The following is a 20,057-nucleotide window of genomic DNA, read 5'->3' as shown; positions in this document are numbered from 1 at the left end:
ATACTTGTTTCAGATCAAGAGGAGGAAACAAACACAGTTTGGACATTTACCTTTTCTGAGGATGTCAGTGGGTGACCTGCTTGTCTTTTACATTGTGCGGCAAGATCATCCTTGCATTAATGTCTTTTGGGGAGACAACCAGTTATGGGCACAGTGCCTCTCTTAACTCTCAGAAGATCCAGTTTATTGGCTGACAAATTTCATTAGAACTGTTTCTACCACAGAAAATTGTACAGGATGCTTAGTTGTACTTTGCAGCTAAATTACGTTTTCTTTCTGCACGTTTAAGTCGGAGATTGTAGAGATTGTGCTTTTATTTTGAAAAATCGCTGCTGGTATTTTAAGGCAATCTGCTTTTGTCACTGAGATTCATGTAATTTTCTTCGCAATTTAAGGCAAGTCCACATTTAACTGTTAAACTACCAACTAGCTGTCAAACATATCACTGTTTTTATTTCTTTAAATGAAACGTTATATCTTTTGTTAAGTTTAAAGTTTTACAAAATAGCGGAGATAACCCGTGTTATGGCCAGACCGAGGCTGTAAACCAGCAGTAAATACAGCCAGCTTGACAGAGGAAGACCTCGACATGGCTGGAGGATAAACTGTCAACCACGCACGCAAGCAGACGCTTGCACTTGCGTCGGCTTCATGTGCTCGGCTGGGGTCGGTGTTAACGAACCGTAATCTGGCTAACAAGCTAGCGGCGGTTACCGGTTGAGGCCATGGCGAGGTCTGTCGACTGTTTGTCGGTCACTGGGCTTTTTATTAGCAGCTAGCTCAGCCCCGCTCGGCCGTTAACGCTCTGTAGGACCACCGGGGACGGCGCGCGACCTTGGGGACGTTGTCATGGATTTGACGCGGTTGGCGGTGGATGCCGGGCAGTTCATCAACCGGGCTGTTCAGGTAAATAACGAAAGAAAGAAAGAAAAAGAAAAAATAAATACTTTTACTGAACCGCGTAGAGTCCGCTAACTGTTCAGTTAACAGCTTGTGGTCGCTGTTTATTTGTTATTCAGCAGGGCTGAGATGTTTAGGTCACCGTTAACGACGGTGTTAAGACATCGAGTCACTGTTATAGCATCTTAATGAAATGTTACACTAGTTCAAAAATATGTTAAATTTTTTAAACTTAAGTGTTATTCTGTCATTCCGCTCCAGTTCACGGGGGAGAGTATTGGCCAGGCGGACAAGACAGAGTTGGACCCCGGTCTGGAGGAGCTCCTGGCCCTGGCAGACGCCACCAAGACTTACACGGACAAGATAATCTCCCAGACTGAGGTTTTACTGCAGCCTAACCCCGGTGAGAGAGACTGGATTGTTTATTTACTCTTAGGTTGTCAATAGGTCCTGAATAGAAACTTGAAAGACACTTAGCAATGTCTGCTCTCAGCACAGACAAACATTTCTGTTTTTGTCAGCATTTGTCTTCTACAGCAAATTCAATGGTTTTATATGTTAAATAATCAAATAATTTCGAGTATTTACTTTTATTGAGAAAAGGGAACTACCAGCAAGTGGGCACTAGAGATTATAGTGCTCTGCATAAAACCACTGAACGATGGCAATGAATCTTTAACTCTGGGACCCAGTATTTCAGCTTTATTTGCCCTCCCACAATAAATATACCTCCTGTGTGCTCTCCTGTTTGCTTTGTCTGTAATTTGCCTGTTCAGATGAAACGGCATGGTTGTTGTTTTGCCTCTTTGAATCCAATTACCTCAGCTAATGGAATTATGAGTGGATGCGGTCTGTTATCTATCAAATAAGGCGACCATTTAGCTGCCAGAAATAATAACCTTGTACCTTTATTCGCCATCGAGGATTTGCACATCATGTCTTGTTTATCTATCGACCGATGGCTTTTAGTTGCTCTGCAGAATCATTTTTGTTTACCTTAGGTATACCTAATGTGCATGGGCCCATGGGGAGGGCCAGTAGTTTGCCTGCAGATGCTTACTGTTTTCAGCAGCTGTACAGTTTTCAGTGCTAGTAGAATACAGTATTACATACGTGCAGGAGGTTAACTAGTGTGTTTAGTGGTGTGTAGACTGCCGTGTCCTGACACCAGTTTTTGACACAGATCTTAAGGTTGAACTGTGTTTTGTGAGGCATTTGTTGGTTTGCAAACTGCAACCTGGCCTCTCTAGTTTTTTTTTTAGAAATGAAAACTCTTTAACCTGAATTTAACCCTGACACCTAATGAACAGGAGCGCGGTTAGAGGACCGGCTGTATGAGCATCTGGATTGGAACGCCCCACCCCGGCCTCGTGCCCTTGAGGATCTAGGAAATCAAATGACCCAGGCTGGGCTAGAGATTGGGTCCAACACACCCTATGGTGAGTGTAGTGTAAATCATTCTGAACATTCTTGGTCTGAAAAGTATCATTTACACACATTTATAAATTCTGCGCAGATGCTGGGTAAAAGCTATTCATTCTTAAAATAGGATATTAGGATAGGCTATATTAGAGTTATTCATTTATGTAGACAAGCTGAAATGTTCTCAGCATGTATTCTTTTTAAACTGGAGTATGTTTTGTGTTTAGGAACTGCACTGCTAAGATGTGGAGAAGTTCAGAGGCAGCTTGGTGAGACAGAGAGAAAGTTTGTCCAAAGCACGAACATCCACTTTCTCACCCCTCTGAGGAGTTTCACTGAGGGGGAATACAGAGCCATACAGGTAAACACACCAATATACCAAGACATTTTCAGGTTTTAAATCTCTATTTAATCTGCTGTTTGTATACTAAAAGAATGTGTTTGTGTTTTTGTTCGTAGGACGAGCGCCGGATGTTGCTGAATAAGCGTTTGGACTTAGACATAGCTAAAACTAGGCTGAAGAAAGCCCACGAGGCTGACCGAGAGAACAGAGTGAGTTACCGTGATGGCGTCTTGACCTTTAATGATTTCAGAACAGAGCCTTTGAATACATATTGGTTTTCTCCAATAACTTAATCAGGCCCAGAATATTATTTACTATTTTACCTTCCTGTTTTTTTTCCGTCTCTTTGTCAGAACCTGAATGCAAACCCACTGGATGATGACTACATGTCCCATGTCTCCTACATGTTCAGCTTCCTTCGTGTTAAATGGCTAAAGGTCAGTTGTTGTATACAGGTACATGAACATGGACAGACACAGCTGAACTTTCTGTTTGGTCTCTGAGTACATTACTTGTCCTCCCCTGTCTCTTTGCTCTATACAGATATGGGCTCAGGAAATCTCTCAGGTAAGTTCATGATTATCTTTGTTATGCCCACAGGACCTGATAGAAATATTCCTCTTGCTGTAATAGAGGGAGACTGTTTTAATACTGCCAGTAGTTATAAAGTTGTATAGAATTGAGTGCAGTTCTAAGAGTTGCAGTAATAGTTTTCTTGCTATTGTGTAAATGATTTAGACTTTCGGGGCTAATGGGAAATTTTCAGAAACAAAGCTGGTAATTTGCAAACATGATTGGAAAGACCACAAAAGATGATTGTGTGTGTGTGTGTGTGTGTGTGTGTGTGTGTGTGTGTGTGTGTGTGTGTGTGTGTGTGTGTGTGTGTGTGTGTGTGCCTGCATGTGTGTGTAGGCAGAGATGGAACTAAGAATCTGTCAAAGTCTGTTCGACCGGCAGTCAGAAATTACAAGACGGGTTCTGGAAGGAATCAGGAACACACACGTATGTGTGCACGAATACACACACACAAAGACAGAAAATAAGATTCACTCATATTGTTCAAGCCTTTTTTGTAACATTCGTAACATGAATTTGTTTTTAATTTTTTGGTCATCATCATTGAGGGTAGCTATTATTTATTTATTTATTTTTAATGTTCACTATTTTTCTTTCAGAGCCAAACTCTGATGTCATTCCATCTGCCTTGTGTTTTATTTGTCTCGTGTTGTTTTTTCAGACCAACCACATGCGGAGCCTGACTGACTTTGTGGAGGCTCAGGCCTCTTACTTTGACCAGTGCAACCAACATGCGCAAGAGCTTCAGAAACAGCTGGCAAGGTCTGTGTAATCTGGTTCAGGCTTTTATTTCGCTCATAACAGAAGGAATATTATTTCAAGCTATTTTCAACAGTTCTCTTATAAATCTTGTAATTTCAGAAGCCAATTACCACTCCAAAATGCATATAATAAATACAACATGAGATCCAATCCATTACTTTTTTTATTTGACAATATAACCCAGTTGGCAAAGGTTGCTGTTAGCAAGAAGATGCCCAACCACATCTGGTCTCACAAAGGAAACAAGACTATTGGGAATTATTCAGAACTAATTCAATTACTGACATTAATGACTTGGTTATGATTTTGTTTCTCCTTGCAGCGTTCCAGCAGTCCTCTGCTCCAATAACTGGCAGTCAGCAATTAGTAATCAGCCATCAACAAGCAACCACGTGGCCAGTGAGCCCGTTGGATTACATCAGGTCACTCCAATTCCTGTAGTTGTCCATCAACTTCCAGACTTCGACCAGGACTCATGGACTCCAAATCCACCACCCGGAACTGAAAAAATCTCATCAGATTCCTCTGTAACCTCACAGCCTGTGGACCAGACAAATAACAACAATAACAACAACGTCTGCTCAAGTGACAGCCAAGAAATCCGGTACCGTTCAGCATTTGATGATGTCCGTATGTCAAATTCCGACAGTCACCCGACAGATCAGCACTCAGCACCCACCAGGATGGTCAGCGCACACGTGACACCTAACGGAACAACTGCTGAGTCTTCAGCTTCAAGCCAGACAGCGACATTTAGCGCGACAGCTGCAATGACTAATGGTGCAGGTAGTGCAATGACAACAACATCCTCTCAACCTTCACAACTCAGTGAAGCTGTGAACGAGTCTCAGACAGCAAATGCGGTGGCAAATGGGACCATGACAACCAGTGCCGTGGCTGATGAGCCCCAAACTACCAATGAAACGGCTAGTCAGCAGCCGACCGCTAATGGAGACGATGTCCGGGAGTCATCATCAGCCATTCAGGATGTGGTTCAGTAGAGACTAATATCTGGTGGGCGATGTGATGCGAGGCCAAAGCGTATCAGCTGAGGCTGGGTTAGATGGAGCTTCAGATGAATTAGACCAGTGGTAATTAACATCATACAGCTGAGAATACAGACTGTATTAGAGAGGTGCAGATATACAATCATTATACTGTGGTACAGTGAAAAAAATAAATACACATCTAATTAATCCCATAGGAAAGATAATATGAAGCCATTGTATAAGTGCTTATTTTTCTAAACGTGATATAGTGCCACAATAATTTCAGCCTTTAGGGTTTTTCATATATTATTAATGTTGTGTGAAAACGATGACTGTTGAGTATCAATCCTGTCTTGTGGCAGTAGATGTAATGTTTCCTGACAGTTACATCTGCAGCACGCAACTGTGAAATGTTGACTTATATCAATATCTGTGAAATTAGAGCTTTATTTTTACATTTAGTAATATGAGAACTAGCAAACAGAGGAAAATTAATCAAGCTTTGTGCCAAGTGTATGTGAGTATATTTGTTGGTGTGAATACGTGAATTTGTGTGTGTGTGTGTGTGTGTGTGTGTGTGTGTCCATGTCTGTCAGTGGCCCATGTGCACTCTGTCACTTGTGTTTACAGCTCACCAAAACCCGTGACACCTTTAGAAAGACGTGTGAGTACATGTGTGTGACTTTCTGCAAGTTGAGGTCATTTTCCACATGAAACATGTCACTTGTGTGTTGGTGATCAGAGCGAGGTGACAAAACACCAGGCTGAACAGGATCTTTATGCTGTAGCATGTTGCAAAATACTCTTCCTCACGCGTGCTCTGGGTGTTTCCCCCTGCACACACTCAAATCACATACTCGCTTTTACCCTTTTACCCCCTTAAAGCCCCCATTAGGTGAAATGGGTAGAAGTTTCCATGTCCAGATGTTGTTCATTTTCATCGTGAGGGCAGCCCTGCTCTACTGTGGTGTGGGTCCACTCTGGGGACCCTAGATGGAAACACACACATTAATGTTGCATTGGCCCTACTGATGTAATCATCCTTTAACTTATGTTTTTGTCCCAATACGTAAAGATCTGTGTGGGTTTGGATAGAACTGCAGCATTCAGATTCTAGTTGCTCCCTGCCAGATTTAAGCTGCGTGTACAGGCAGTCATGATTCAGTCACATGTTGTCGGTTGAGCTGATGTCAGTGCGAAGTGCGGAGTTTTCATTTTATTCATCTGAAAATGTGGAAATAAATATGCAAACAGTGATGTAGTGTGAGTGCGGTTTCTATCTTTGTTCTCCAGTTGAGGTGTTTCTGTCATTTCCTCGTTAAAATCTGCTGCTCGCCGTTTCGCTCATATACTTTCTCCTACCAGCCAAACCTCTCGACCTAGATTTGCACACACACAGACACACACACAATTATTTCCAAGTTGCAGTCTTGATCAGGCTTTCCAAGTCTAGTAAAATTTCACATCTCTCTAACTAACACCATCCTGACACTCTGTGAAGCTTGTGATTAAGCTTTGCTCGCTTCCCTATTATTAATAGTTTTAACCGCATTACACAATGATGATGTCTAGTTGTGTACAATACATACCACATCCTCTTATCACATGCACACACACTGAAATACTACCCCCCCAGAAACACTGACAAAAGTGTGTGTTTCTCCTGTATTTTGCTCCCACTTCCTCACCTCCCTCCTATCAGAGGCTGCACAAACAGATTAGATCGATTCCGCGCAGGTTGTGTGCTATTGATCTCAGGAAAGTCAGGAGGCCTGTGGTTCAATAGCATCATAAACACTTACATCACGCCACTATATGAGCTCTATATTTTTAGAGAGCCCTCACAGGAGCTGCAATCAGTGCTTGAAGGCAGATTAAATAGTGTTTTGTCCCTTCACCTTTTCCTATGATTTAGCCAAACACGAATATATTCCCCCCTGTTCTGTCACTAGCTGCTAGTGCTTTTCTGCCACGCTGATGCAGATACAGCAAGTCCTTGTTACACATTTCCAACTTATTTTTGTAATTTCCGGTGTGCTTCATGTCCGTCAGCAGAGACCGCGGCTCTATCTCTGGTCTTCCAATGACGATCTCCCTGTGGTGCAGGAAGGACAGGGAGGCGGAGATGATGTTTCGCAGACTGGTTGAGATGAGTGAGTAATGCAACCTGATAAAAGGAGCTGGCATGCGTCTAATTATATTTCAGTCTGACTGAGGGACACAGACATAATCTTTCTGTTTACATGTTTACTTACTTTTTTTATTTATATAATTTTATTTAATGGATACATTACCATAGAATTTATAATAGTCTTGAATTACGCCTGAAGCAGTTATCTAAATGCTATTTTCAGCATTCTTACATGTTGAACATTAATCCTAGTTTAGTGTGTTATCATGCTAAACTTTGCTAATTTGCAAAAAACACAAAGCACATTTAAGGACTGAGGCAGATGTGAATAAATATGAAATGTTTTACTGGACAAATTAGAATGTTTGACCTGACGATGGCACTAAATCAAAAGTCAGAAGATCACACCAGGTATTACATTTAATCCTGTGGGGGGCAGGAATGTCTGCAGCAAATGTTGCTGAGACATTTCATCCAAAACCAAAATTGTGAACCTCTAGGATTCATCATCTGGGCACCATGAATGTTTGTACCAATTTCATAGCAATCTATGTAGTTGTTGAGATATTTTAACTAACACTGCCGTCTCTACAGAGCTATGCCACCAGTGTGGCTAAAAAACCCCAGTGACTCAGTCAACTCTGGAATAGAAAGTACCATGATGTGTGAATGATTTTGATTTGAGGTTTATCATTTAGTACAGTAAGGCAGTTGAGCTGTTTTTAGTAAAGGCTAAGACAGTCCTTTAAAATCATTAAAAATTATTACATGTCTATTCTTACAATGGATGTATTGTTTGTCTGTATGCTGTATTGCAATCACATCTCCATGGTTTCCTCCCCTACACTGGGGACAAAAAAGGGAAACACCCGAGAATGCCACACACTTCTCGTAAAACTGGCCCATGTTGGCTGATTTAACCGTGTTAGTGCGGTTTGTTCATCAGTAAAGTCCTGTTGCTGTTTTAAATCAGCTGTTTTTAGCTGGTGTAAATTCTGCGGACAACACCCATTGTCCCATTTTCCCTTGGATCTGTGGTTTTGTCGTGTGACAACAGGATCTGTTCTCGTCCCATTCTCTATGGTCTGAATAAAATTAGAGCTAATACACGACCCAACTGTCATCACCTTCATCTCTGTCTTTTTCCTTCCCGTCTTCCCTTCTCTGTTTGTTATGTTTTCATCTTCCCTTCATCTCTCATCACTCAGCCCCCTCACTGCCAGCTGGGAGTGTTTTGTGTGACAGCTAAACTGGAGGTGTGGTGTGCAGGTGTGGGTGATAAACAGTGTCTGGCGGCTGCTGATAAAAGTAGCTCCTCTGTCATGGAGTCTCTCAGTGACCTAAATAGAAAGATGACCTATAGACGGTGAGAAAAAAAGGTGGAAAGGTCCAAGATGGACACCGGTGAGTCGAAGATGAAAATACCAACTGTATCTGACGTGCATACAAACCAAATTTTGTACTCCAACTTCAGGCTTTAACAAAATGTATTGCTTTCCTGAGGGGATGCTAATTACTTCCATTTTATGGAACTGGGCCAGGGAAATGCACAAACTCACATCCACAGTGACGAATTTTTGTTGCAGTGAGAAAAGGAAAAATGATATAAATATCCTCCTTCCTTCCCTCTGTACCCTTCCTTGCCAACTATTCACCTGTCTGTTTCCATCCCTCTCCTTTCTCTCACTAACTCTTCCTCTGCAGGTTCTCTCTTTTCCTGAGATAAACCTGCCAGCTCCCATCCCAATTAGTCCCTCTGCTACAATTACAACCCGTCGAACAGAGAAAATCTGACATAGTTACCGGCAGACATGCTGACATTTGCAGCTAGGAGCTTCAGTCTGGAGGTCTGCAGAGAGTAGGAAGGTCAGGGCTTTTCCTCTGACCTTGACATGTCCTACTTCTGCTGCTTAACCCCAACACCTGTTGGCCAGACCACTGCGTGTATAAGAATAAGGTCATTTGACCTCACTTAGAGTCCAACAACTCCTGAATCCTCTTCACAAACTGTCTAATCCACAGTGTAACCAGGCAACAAAATACAATCACAGCTAGAAACCAAATTTCACAATGTTGCTTAGCAACTAAATTTAATTTCAGGAGGCAAAAACATACTCACTGCAAGCTTAAAATATAATCCTGACTCTGCAATGTCGTAACTGTTTTTTTTTGTTACTTTTTTAGGTGAAGGGATTTAATGTTAATACACAGAACACGGAGCGACTCTGACTAATCAGTGAATAGTTTAAAAAGGCACACACACCTAGAGAGTGTGTGTGTGGATTGAAATGCTCTGTGAAAACGATGTATATACGGTTGTAGATGACTTTACCTTCAATTTAAGAATGAAGATCAGTACAATGGTATTCTCCTAGAAACAACAAAAAGTACCTGCATGCAGGGATCATTAGATCTGGGTCATTAACTACAAAGCTATTTTAAAGAGAGAAAATCATTAAGTCCATATTGTGGGTGTGTTTCTTTCTAGGTATGTACATATTTCTTTCAGTGTAGATGTAATATAGTTTTTTCTTCAGTGCTGCAACTGCTGTGGTGTTTCTACCTTGTTCTATGACCTCATGAACCATTTTATATCTCATATATATATATTGATTTATATTTGTTTGTCTAGGATAGATTTTATTTGGTGTAATTGTGACTTTGCACTGACAGCCTGGCAACCTTTCAGGCAGGAGAAAATTCTCCAGAATTTTTTTTTTTTAATTTTTAACAAAATTGGGGCATAAATTGTTGGAGAAAGTTTTCTTTTTGTACAGAGGCATACAAACTTTTAAACTGTTTTTGTTCGATGGTGGGTCTTCCCCCTCATTCCTCTCCTCCTTCTATCCCTTTTTTTTCACCCCAGTTTTCCCGGTGCCCCTGTAATTCTCCCTCTTTCTCCATAATGCCCCAATTTCCCTCTCAGTTTTGACATATTACCTCCACCGAAGCATTACTCACCCAACCTACACAGAACACCCACCCCTGTCCCACCCTCCTTAACTTCTTCCCTCCTTCTTCCCTCTTGCTGAGTTTATAAGTCAGCACCCACAACAGTTGGCTCAGTGTGAAGAGCTCCACATATAGTCAAAGGGGGGTAAGAGAAGAAAACTGGGTGACAGACACATCTGATATTAACAGATTCTTTCTGTTACAACACGTTCAGAGCTTCATCATGCATGTGTTCAGGATCTGGCATGTGCTGTGTGTGCTTGGCTTCGTGGTTGCATCCTTATGTGTGAACGAGGTTGAGTTTGAACAGAACTACGCAGACAACTATGACAATGAGATTTCTCAGGACCAGCAGGAGGGTGAGTTATGTTTATGTGTCCTTTTGTCTATTTTGTCTCCTGCGTGCTTAAACAGATGGGCTCGTTGTAAAAAACAATGTTCTCAGTTTTGCCATGACTGATTTTATCAAGCCAAATACACTGTTGCCATTAAAGTTGGAATAATTTTGTTTTCAGACACATTCCTCTTTTTATTCCTATTTATACACATACACAGTTTAGAAGGATATCAGTGATTCCCAAACTTTTATTTTGCAGTACTGTACCTTTAGGTATACAGTATTTACAAAAATACCCCTCCACTAAAATGCTCTATTGTTTATCCCTTGTTCCCCTTAGTCTCGTTTTCTTCCACTTGTAGGAATTCTTAAGTGTGTTATTGATACCTGATTTATACACTGAAGTAACAGCTTAACAAAATTAAGTAACTAATGATAACATTTTGGTTACATTTGGTTTACTTAAATATTATGATTATTGTTATTATTAAATATTTAAAACCTTTACGTGGCATATCCTACAGTATAAGTGATGCATTCCTGTGGTTGTTGTCCTCAGGGGACTCTCCAACCACACCATGCCAGGCCGCAGATTTCTCCCGCTGGGACAAGCTTTTCATCGCTCTGGAGGACTCCCACATGAGGCAGAACATGCTGCTGCAGTCTCTGGAGCAGTGCTGTGGAGGAATGGTCTCTCTCAGGACTCAAGTGGAGAAGCTGGCCAGGGGGGCATGCCAGCAGTGCGTACCCACCATGGCGTCAGCTTGCAGGGCACAAGCAGAGCAGACGAGTCTTAGGTTGCAACAAGGTCTGGTGGAGCTCAGAGAGGAGGAAGCAGAGAGGGAGAGGAGGTTAAATTCTACCTTGGAGATGCTCCTGCACAGTAGTCATGAGGAGAATGCACGGCTGAAGCGGCTGGAGGAAAGTAGTGGTCACAGAAAGGTGCCATCAGGACCAACAGACAGCAGGATGGGACACCAACCAACACCAAGACCTGGAGGTTTAGGGTCAGTTTTTACTCCGGGGATGAAGCCGTTCCCATCTGGGCTGAAAGAGCAGGAAGTGACTTCACCGCTGGACATGGCCTCGATGGAAAGAGCCCTGGTTGCCATAGCAACAGAGCTGCAGAGGGTTCACCTGCAGCTGAGCAGAGTGATAGAGCAGGCAGGAACATTGAGGAAGGACAGAGGAGACACATAAATTGTCCTGAGGGAAAGAATAGTAAAAGATTTACTGGGAACACTCCAGTGGTGATGATTTTGCACTTACTCGTTTTTAATGTTGTTTTTAACAGACCTTTTGTTTTTGTTTTTTTTTACTGTGAGCTTGTTTGTTTATGGTAACAATGAATTTAAAAGTACCATAAATGTTGTGGGTTTACTATAATTAATAAAAAATAATAATTAAACAACCTAATCAGCCTCATGGAAAGGTTTCCTCCCTCCTCCCACACAGCAAATCAACTCATTTTCAGAGCTGCATACCGACACGTGCATGCCTACACTTTTATTTGTCTGAGTCAGCGCATGTGCTTTGCAGAGTTTACACTACTGCCTCAGTGTTTGTGTAGCTGCGGTAATGTCTACAAATACCTACAACCACAAGAAAGTCTGTCAGAGGTTTTGGATTGTGTTTAATTCTGGGCAGGTCTCTCCCTCTCATTAGCTGCTTTAAGAGTCTGTATGCTAAGAGACCGCGACTTACGATGCTCTGGGTGTTTACGATTTATGAAACCCTGCCAGAGCTATTATCCTGCCGCCAGTCCCTCCTACAACCACACACTCACTCACATTCATTTTTATAAACCACAAAGAGTGGCTTGTGTTGATTGGAGGTACTTTCTGTGTGATGGTCTTTGCTCCCAGATCCCTTTTTCATTCATTTTGAAAGTATTCATGTTTTTGTTTTGTGGAGTTTCATTAGAGCTAGGGAGGAAACTGGGCAAATGAGAAAGTAGAAAGAGGGCTGAATAGAGAGAGAAAAGGAAGATGAGGACAGAGTGAAATCAGTGGTGGAAGATATATTTAGATTCTTTACTTAAGTAAAAGTATTTATGTGTGAAGTGTAAAATCTGCAGGGTAATTACAGGAATTACAGCTGTCAAATAAATGTAGTGGAGTAAAAAGTAAAAGAAATCTCTCTGAGTAGGGTAGAAATATAAATAGCATAAAATGGAAGTACTCCAGGAAAGTACAAATATCTCAAATAAGTGTATCAGTAAATGTACATTCCAGCACTGAGGAAAATATAGCAACAAAGAACATTTGAAATTTTGTGAGTTTAATTAGGCCAGTGCACTGACATCACACAAGTCTTTACACTAATGAATGGCTTATAACCATGGCAGAAATGTATACTTGTGCCCATGCGTGTGTATGTGTGTGTGTGCACGCACCTTTCCCTTATTAATCTGCAGCTGGGTGGAGCTGAAACTGCTGGCAAGATCTGAAGGTTGTTTTTTTTTCTGGCCTATTTCTTTAAATGTCACTACTAACAGGATGCACAGAAATATCGAGATGGAGTAACAAGGATGGTACTAATATATCCCATGAAGAGGCTTCTCGCTACACCTGTTTCACCATGGTATCCACACTGGCTTGTTGTTCAATGCGGGGGCACTTGTGTTCATTTAAAGTCTCCATCTGTGTGCAATGTGTGTGGAGATTTTAGTGAATGGAAGCTTTGTCGTGTGTTGTTCATTCATTTTTTCAATGGAGAGAAAAAAAATGACAAAGAGGAAAAAAGGAAAGCAGAGGGCTAACGATGAGGAAAAGAGAGGAGGATAGTCCTAGAAAGAAGCATGCCAGTGCCTATGTGTCTGACAGGTAGTTATTAGACATAATGACTGTTCCCTACACAGAGAACAGTGGTTTTATCAGCCATCTGTCCAGACACAGCACAATAAGCAGCCACCATCGGCCTCGCTTTCTGCCCAGGCTTCCTTTCGTTCTGCTCCTTCCCTTTCATCTCTGTTTTGTCATCTGCCATCACTCTCCTTCCTCCCCTGCTTCTTATCTGTATGCCAATCCCATCATCTTCTCTCTCTCTACCCCCATTAATCTTCCTGTGATTGTGTGTCTCCCTCCTCTCCCTTGCCTCCCATCCCCTGTTTTCTCTTTCCCTCACCAGCAGCCAGCAGCCAAATAGATGGCATCAATCCTTGGCCAACCCTCAGCTGGCTGGTAAAAGTGACTGACATTACACTCTTGTGAAATGTAGCCAATACACACACACACACACTCTCTCTCTTAAGAAGGCGAGATTGTGATTACAAGTGGCGTCAGGAATGCACTGTGTTCATCAGAGAGATTTTAATGTCACATCACATAGTCACTAGAACAGACAACACGATATTGGCACTTTTTTCAAAAGCAAAGAGGACGATACAAAATAGATAAAGCTCCAATAAACATTTAGCAGTCTCTTATGTACACTGGAACCAATCTTGTTATGGAGGGAGTGAGCAGAAGAGAGAGTGGAGGTGTGAACAGCACAGAGTTGGTGTCTATTTGATGGGCGAGTCCAGAATCTCCTCATACTCCTCCCTCTGGCGCCGCCCGCCCCCTCGAGAGGGGAGCAGCTTCATCGCCACCAGCCAGCTAACGCTCAGTATGACCATCGCATTCCCGACGACCTCAGGCGCAGTGGGAACCAATGGCAACACGGCCAGGTGCAGCAGCATGGCAACAGGTACCTCCAGGCTCTGAGAGGCGGACACCAGAGCTGGGTGGAGTCGCGTAAGGGCGTGCGTCATCCCCAGGAAGGCTGCTACCGAGCAGGCAACCAGGCCCAGGATCAGGCCCCAAGCTGTGCCACTCATAGGCCAGGACCAGCCCTCCTGGAGCAGAGCCAAGGAAGCGGGAGCGAGCAGGCAGCCCGTCCAGCTCACTGTGAACAAAGCTGTGCCAACTCCCACCCTCTCCTTCAGGGAGCGATACCCAACCAGCGCTAGGGCCATCCACAGTCCTGCAAGTGCTGAAAGAGACCAGCCGAAAGCACCTCTCCAGAACACAAGTGGGTCAGTTGGTGAATCGGAGTTGCTCTCATCTGCTGTGGGAAGTAACACAAGCCCCAAACCACACAGCCCGGCAGCTAAGGTGATCCCGTCAGCCAATCCCAGCCTTTCCTCCAGGAGCAGGAAGGCCAGTGTCGCTGACAGAGCTGTGGTTGCCAGGCGCCAGGTTGTTGTGGCGTTTCCGGGAGAGATGAAGGTTAAGGATGAATAGGCGCAGCAGAGGGAAAGTGAGTAGGCGATGCCATAACAGAGGAGACGCAGACGATAGCCCTCTGGACCGAAAGGGTTCTCCCCCCTGTGAAGTGGTACAGCCACAGAGAGGAGCTGGACGATGGATCGAACTAAGAGTAGAAACAGGGGGCCAAGGTTGAAGCGCTCAGAGGCCAGGCGGGTCAGAACGATCAAACAGCCGTGAGCCAGTGCGGCACCGAGCAGCCCCACCCAGGTGAGCCGAGAGGCAGACACAGACGCCTCCCCAAAACTGGCCAGCTGTTCCCCCACCCCTCTTCCAGACCCCTTGGTTGCTTTGGCTCCCCCCTCACTCCCATCTCCTCCCCCGGCAGCTTGAGGTTTGAGGGCTGTATCCTTGTCTTTGTCTCTGGAGCCAAACAGAGTCAGAGGCCACCTCCTGCTCTCTGTCAGCTGTTTCCTGTCTGATGTCTCCTCCAGAAAGGAGCCAAAGTCCTCAAAAGATGGGGCATCGTCGTAGCCTTCGTCCCCGGGTTGAGGGAAATGTGTGTGCACTCCAGGTTGAGGGGAGTATGGGGTGTGTGTGGCGTACTTGGCTGTGACAGTGTGAGGGTGGATCTTTACTCTCTTCTTAGAGCTGCCCAGGAGGTGAGTGGACTCCATTTTGAAACTTCAGAGAAGAAGTGCCTGCGAGCAAAAGAAAGCACACTTTTAGAGACACATGCCATTTATATTTAACACATACACTCTTGAAAATCCTCCCTCACGCTGACTCTCTCTGAGATGATGTTTCATATCTCATATATCTTTGATGTCTGAGATAATAATAGCAGTGACTCACATCTTCCCATGTGCCCCACGTGTTTGGCAGTGAATGTACATAAGCTCTGCCCATCTGAGCAATCACCAGTTTTTTCTGTTTTTTTTTTTTTTGTGATGAGAAGCCACAATAAGTCCATGTCAGCAGAACAGAACCATACAGAACCATAATGGCAGATTAGCAGCATTATTATTCCACCTTTTAATCTTATCTTCTTGTCAATGACAGTTGCATAAGTGTCTGCTTCCTGACTCATTTGTCTGTTATTGCTGTCTCTTTCCCTTCCCTTCCCTTCCCTTACTCTGTACATTCAAGCAGGGAAATAAGAAATATAACATATAAAATAAGAAATACAAAGTATACATAGCCTTGTACTTAAAAAATAGGTACAATATATAAATCCCATGTGCGTCCCATGTCTTATTTGATCTACTTCCTTCTCCATAATATCCTTCTCAGTATCTCCCCTCCCCTCCACCTTTTATTCTCTATCTCTTTAATTTTTCTCCTCAAGGTCCTGCTCCACGTTTGACTAACTTACAACTGTCGTAGTAATAGCTCTCTGCAGCAGAGCAATATGACCATGCAGGTGCTATACTGCATTTTAGGTTGTAAAACACACAACAGTCCACTGGTTACTGTGGGGATGGGGGATACTTTCACATGACATAATGTTTATCCACACAAAAGCATATGAAGCATAGCGCTCAGTTATTTCCCTGGAGTTGTTAGGTACTCAACAGTAATTTGGCTACCAAACAAAAGGTTTTTTTTCCACCCTTGTCTCTATTGTATTTGGAAGAATTCCATATTTGGAACAAGACATTTGCAAAAGACAGTACTTCCATTCTTTAGTGCTGAAACCTTCATTTACATTTTGTTTGGTTGCCCATCACAATGACCCTAAGCACCCAGACAAGAAAACAAAGGAGTGACTTAAAGACAGCTTTTCTTTAGGTTCTTGATTTTATTGATTTATCATGCTATAGCTATTTGCTCAGTCTCAGCTAGCTCATTTTTTTAAAGAACAATGGTATATATCATCACATCACCAAACCTTGATAATTATCATACAAATGTACATCGTATCATGCTGTAAAAAGATAATTGCAGTTTTGTTTAAAAGCCAGGGTGACTGATCTGACTGCAGCAGAATTTGTGGCTGGCTATGTCGCGTTTGCCCTCTCCGGAGATGTGGAACAGTCCTACTTCCAAGCCTGAATTGCCTATAACAGCTAGGAGGGTCTTGGTATGAGTGCTGTTTGCTATGTGCTTTTCCCTGGTTAATGGCAAGTGCTCATAAATTATTTAATATAAAAATAGATGGTAAATATCTGGCTTTGAAGTGAACAAGTCGTTCGACTACTGAGCCTCAATTCTTCCAAAAATTCCCTGTGATAAAATGGCGAGAGGTGAATCTGGACTGATTTAAATTCTAAGTTGCAGCTTTATGATTTTACAACTTCACAGCTCGCTTAATGAATTAATAAAATATCCACAAGGCAGGAAGTTGCACGGATGACATTTGAAAAGATCTATACTCTCACCAAAGGTTAGAAGAAATCTGATCAGCTGCACTATGAAAACACAAAGGGGTACAAAGGGATCCTGATGTTCCTGTCTGACCCTTCTCTTTTCTCAAGTCTGTGAAATTTACTGGTCTGGATGATGCAGACTGCCTCTGCAATGCTGCTGCTGCCTCTGTCGCGTCTCTCAAAAGCTTGTTTCACACCTTACACAACCTCAAAGTGAGCCGCTACAACCGAGCCCCAGACCTTCTCGATGTGACGACAGCGAGAAGACAAAGCTCGGAAGAGTGAGCATGTCCTCCTAGAGTATTTACTTGCATCTTCTACTATATTTTATTTACATGCTCTAAAAGCAAACATGACCCTTAAAGCAATAACATCTTTTATACTGACTATTAATATTCCAATCACCTTCTGAATGGCACTCCTATACTGTTAATAATTGAACAGTTTGAATGCATGATACAGCTGTCAGTGCTTATAAATACAAAGTAAGGCTGATCAGACTAACAGACTGAATAATGTGTTATCACAGAGGTGAAATATGTGTGTTTATATTGCTTAAGGGTTACTGTCTACATGTCATTATGTAAATGCATGTGCATGTGTGTTCAAGTGAGTGGGTGTGTGTGTCTGTATGTTGAGGGAGATGTTATTCTCAAGGTTATCAGGGTTTCTCGGTGATGCGCCCCTGTGACGCCAGAACACACACGCACACACGCGCGTACAATCACACACACACACACACGGAGAAACAAAGAAGGATTGTGCAGCATTTAGATTCATCCTTTTGCATCATGAAACATCATAGCCCTGCTTCTTCCGTCTCCAAGGGAGATGGTTCGATTCCCGCCTCTGACAGATTGAGATGTTATGTCAGCATCTATCAGAAGTCGCGCGGGTGTGTGTGTGTGTGTATTATGTTGTAGCCTACAGTGACAGCCCGACCCGTGACCCATGACGAGTTCTTGAATGGAGAGAAGCGCGCACTCGCTCACACTCTGTGGGTTATGCGCCCGCGGACTGGCACACGGCAGTTGAATCAATGAACCCCGACTGGGTCTTCAGACGTTTTCCTAATTTGTGATTAATTGTAATTTCGTGGTTTTTGCAAAATACGGTCCAATCAATAAACCACCATTTGGGTTATTTATAGCCCAGTGCCTCCTCCGCCCCAACTCACCTGCTTACCCGCAAACCAGCGGACGATCCCACCGGGTTGAACTTCACTCTCGGTCAGCCTCAGTCATTTACCGAGCATCTCCACCGCTCCATCACCTCTCCTTGGCCATTTGTTCTTCTGCTTCTTTTGACCTCTCCTCCTTTTTCTCCTGCGGCGGTCGGGAGTGTCCCTCAAGGGCGCCGCGGCACGCCTCACGCCTCAGCCCGGCCAGACCAGACACCTGCGGTCACCTCACTTCACTCAGCTGGAGGAAAATGTGTGTTTTCTGCAAACCTTCCGCTCGTTCACCGCTCTTTGAGCACTGATACAGATGCTCCTTCTGAACAAGGAGAGAGAGAGAGAGAGAGAGAGAGAGAGAGAGAGAAAGAGAGAGAGAGAGACCTAATCATAACGTCTGAGCATGCGTGGCAACTACTGAACACCAGCACTTATCACTGTTATCTGTCACCCCACTGTGCGTGTGTGTGTCTGTGTGTATCTATGTACACAACACAAACACAAAATTTGTATTTTTATAATATAATTTATGAAATATGATAAAATCTAATAAAAAACGTGTCAGGCTCCACTGTCAGTGGTGACCACAGACTGGGACATAAAACCATGAACAGACTTTGTTGATGTCTTTTCAGAAACTGATTGTTGGGTTATATTGTTTCTAGCATTTTAACAGTTTGTTTTGACAACTATTCTAAAAGTAATCATGTAGTGTTGCACTCTGTTAGCACTAGATGACACACCTATCTGGAAAAACCATTAAAGTACGTAATTGATAACTATATTTATAAACAGTCTACATATTATTAGCAGTTATTGTGTTAGACTAATATCGCAATGGTTACATTAGTACTCGTGTTTTATGAGAGCTGCAAAAACCACAACTCCTGCTCTTTCATTTTGCAGTAAAATGTCATCCACCCCTGGTTTTCCATCACATAACCATAACACCCTGCTTTTTATCTCCCAGCAACAGGCAGGATCTGAACCCAGCACTGCAGCACACGTGCACAACAACCAAGTCCTCCTTTGCACTGCTGGGTGCTTCTCTCTGAGCACTCTTCAGTTTTCGCTTTGAGTGTTGAGGTTCAAAATTCACTGTACCTCACAGGACTTAAGCTCACAACCTCAAAACCTCCAAGCTCTTCTCTAACATTGTAAGATATTTGACAAGAAACACCTGAGCTTCATTTCTTGCCTCTTTGAAAACAATCCAAAGAACTATCAGTTACCAACAGTCCTCTAGCACACTGAAATATTTAGTTAATGTTTTTTTTTCTCTTTCCTTTGGATGATGTTCAAAGGATAAGTTGGGTGCACCATTGTCAGCGTGGAAGTGGTGAGAATAGTGAGAGGAGATTTGATAAAGTAGAGGCAGGTTCTGGAGGAGTTTCTTTCTCTGCTCTGTCTTCTGTGTCCAACATCACAGGCTTTCATCTTTCTGCAGCCTGACAGTGATTGCTTTGACATTTCGCTGCCATAACGCTTGTGCGCTCTGCTCCATTTCAAGCTGTATTAACCTTTTGCCAAATGCAGCTGGGTTCACTGTTGTTTGGTTGGACCATTGTGCTGTTTAATAAGAAGCCTCTGGCTGCTGCTACGATGTTAGCACAGGAGACTGACTCCTCCTCTGGGACTCTGGGAAATGCCCGGCAGTCAATATCAAGATCAAATACGGTGGGTATCCATGAGCATGTGCTGAAAAGAAAAAAGAGCTCCCTCCATCTTCATTAATTACTCCAAATATTTGGATTATATAAATAATAGAGCCCGTAAATATCAACAAAAGTCTATGGAGCAAAGGTAATCAGTCTCTGTGGTTATTTCTTTAATCATCTGTTTACTTTGTGATGAAAATGTGCCAGGTCAGATATCATTTTAAACTGAGAAATTTGATACTTGCAAACACTTC

General features: G+C 42.9%; 3 protein-coding genes across 3 annotated transcripts; 2 read left to right on the top strand and 1 right to left on the bottom strand.

The window, feature by feature from the left end:
* Nucleotides 1–305: 305 nt before the first annotated feature.
* Nucleotides 306–5,463, top strand: LOC121197717 (endophilin-B1-like). Its single transcript, XM_041061441.1, has 10 exons — nt 306–906; nt 1,162–1,303; nt 2,211–2,339; nt 2,550–2,683; nt 2,782–2,874; nt 3,019–3,102; nt 3,209–3,232; nt 3,578–3,667; nt 3,903–4,003; nt 4,326–5,463. The coding sequence occupies exons 1-10, from the start codon at nt 850–852 to the stop codon at nt 5,002–5,004; spliced, it is 1,533 nt and encodes a 510-aa protein (XP_040917375.1). The 5' UTR covers nt 306–849; the 3' UTR covers nt 5,005–5,463.
* A 4,796-nt stretch (nt 5,464–10,259) lies between these two features.
* LOC121197482 (pentraxin-related protein PTX3-like) lies at nt 10,260–11,670 on the top strand. The gene is made up of 2 exons (XM_041061109.1): nt 10,260–10,434; nt 10,972–11,670. The coding sequence occupies exons 1-2, from the start codon at nt 10,299–10,301 to the stop codon at nt 11,610–11,612; spliced, it is 777 nt and encodes a 258-aa protein (XP_040917043.1). The 5' UTR covers nt 10,260–10,298; the 3' UTR covers nt 11,613–11,670.
* Nucleotides 11,671–13,774: 2,104 nt separating this feature from the next.
* slc35g2a (solute carrier family 35 member G2a) lies at nt 13,775–15,360 on the bottom strand. Its single transcript, XM_041061065.1, has one exon. It carries the CDS (start codon nt 15,277–15,279, stop codon nt 13,918–13,920), a length of 1,362 nt encoding a protein of 453 aa, XP_040916999.1. The 5' UTR covers nt 15,280–15,360; the 3' UTR covers nt 13,775–13,917.
* Nucleotides 15,361–20,057: the final 4,697 nt, after the last annotated feature.

The sequence above is a fragment of the Toxotes jaculatrix genome, chromosome 17, assembly GCF_017976425.1.
Source record: "Toxotes jaculatrix isolate fToxJac2 chromosome 17, fToxJac2.pri, whole genome shotgun sequence".
NCBI lineage: Eukaryota > Metazoa > Chordata > Actinopteri > Toxotidae > Toxotes > Toxotes jaculatrix.
This window is presented reverse-complemented; position numbering and strand designations above follow the sequence as displayed.

What these genes read in the sequence shown, in the direction of transcription:
- LOC121197717 (XM_041061441.1), top strand. Translation starts at nt 850, where the DNA reads ATGGATTTGACGCGGTTGGCGGTGGATGCCGGGCAGTTCATCAACCGG. An exon ending in TTTACTGCAGCCTAACCCCG is followed by an intron (nt 1,304 to 2,210) that starts GTGAGAGAGACT and finishes CCTAATGAACAG; the next exon opens with GAGCGCGGTTAGAGGACCGG. An exon ending in TTCGTGTTAAATGGCTAAAG is followed by an intron (nt 3,103 to 3,208) that starts GTCAGTTGTTGT and finishes TGCTCTATACAG; the next exon opens with ATATGGGCTCAGGAAATCTC.
- LOC121197482 (XM_041061109.1), top strand. Translation starts at nt 10,299, where the DNA reads ATGCATGTGTTCAGGATCTGGCATGTGCTGTGTGTGCTTGGCTTCGTG. An exon ending in TTCTCAGGACCAGCAGGAGG is followed by an intron (nt 10,435 to 10,971) that starts GTGAGTTATGTT and finishes TGTTGTCCTCAG; the next exon opens with GGGACTCTCCAACCACACCA.
- slc35g2a (XM_041061065.1), bottom strand. Translation starts at nt 15,279, where the DNA reads ATGGAGTCCACTCACCTCCTGGGCAGCTCTAAGAAGAGAGTAAAGATC.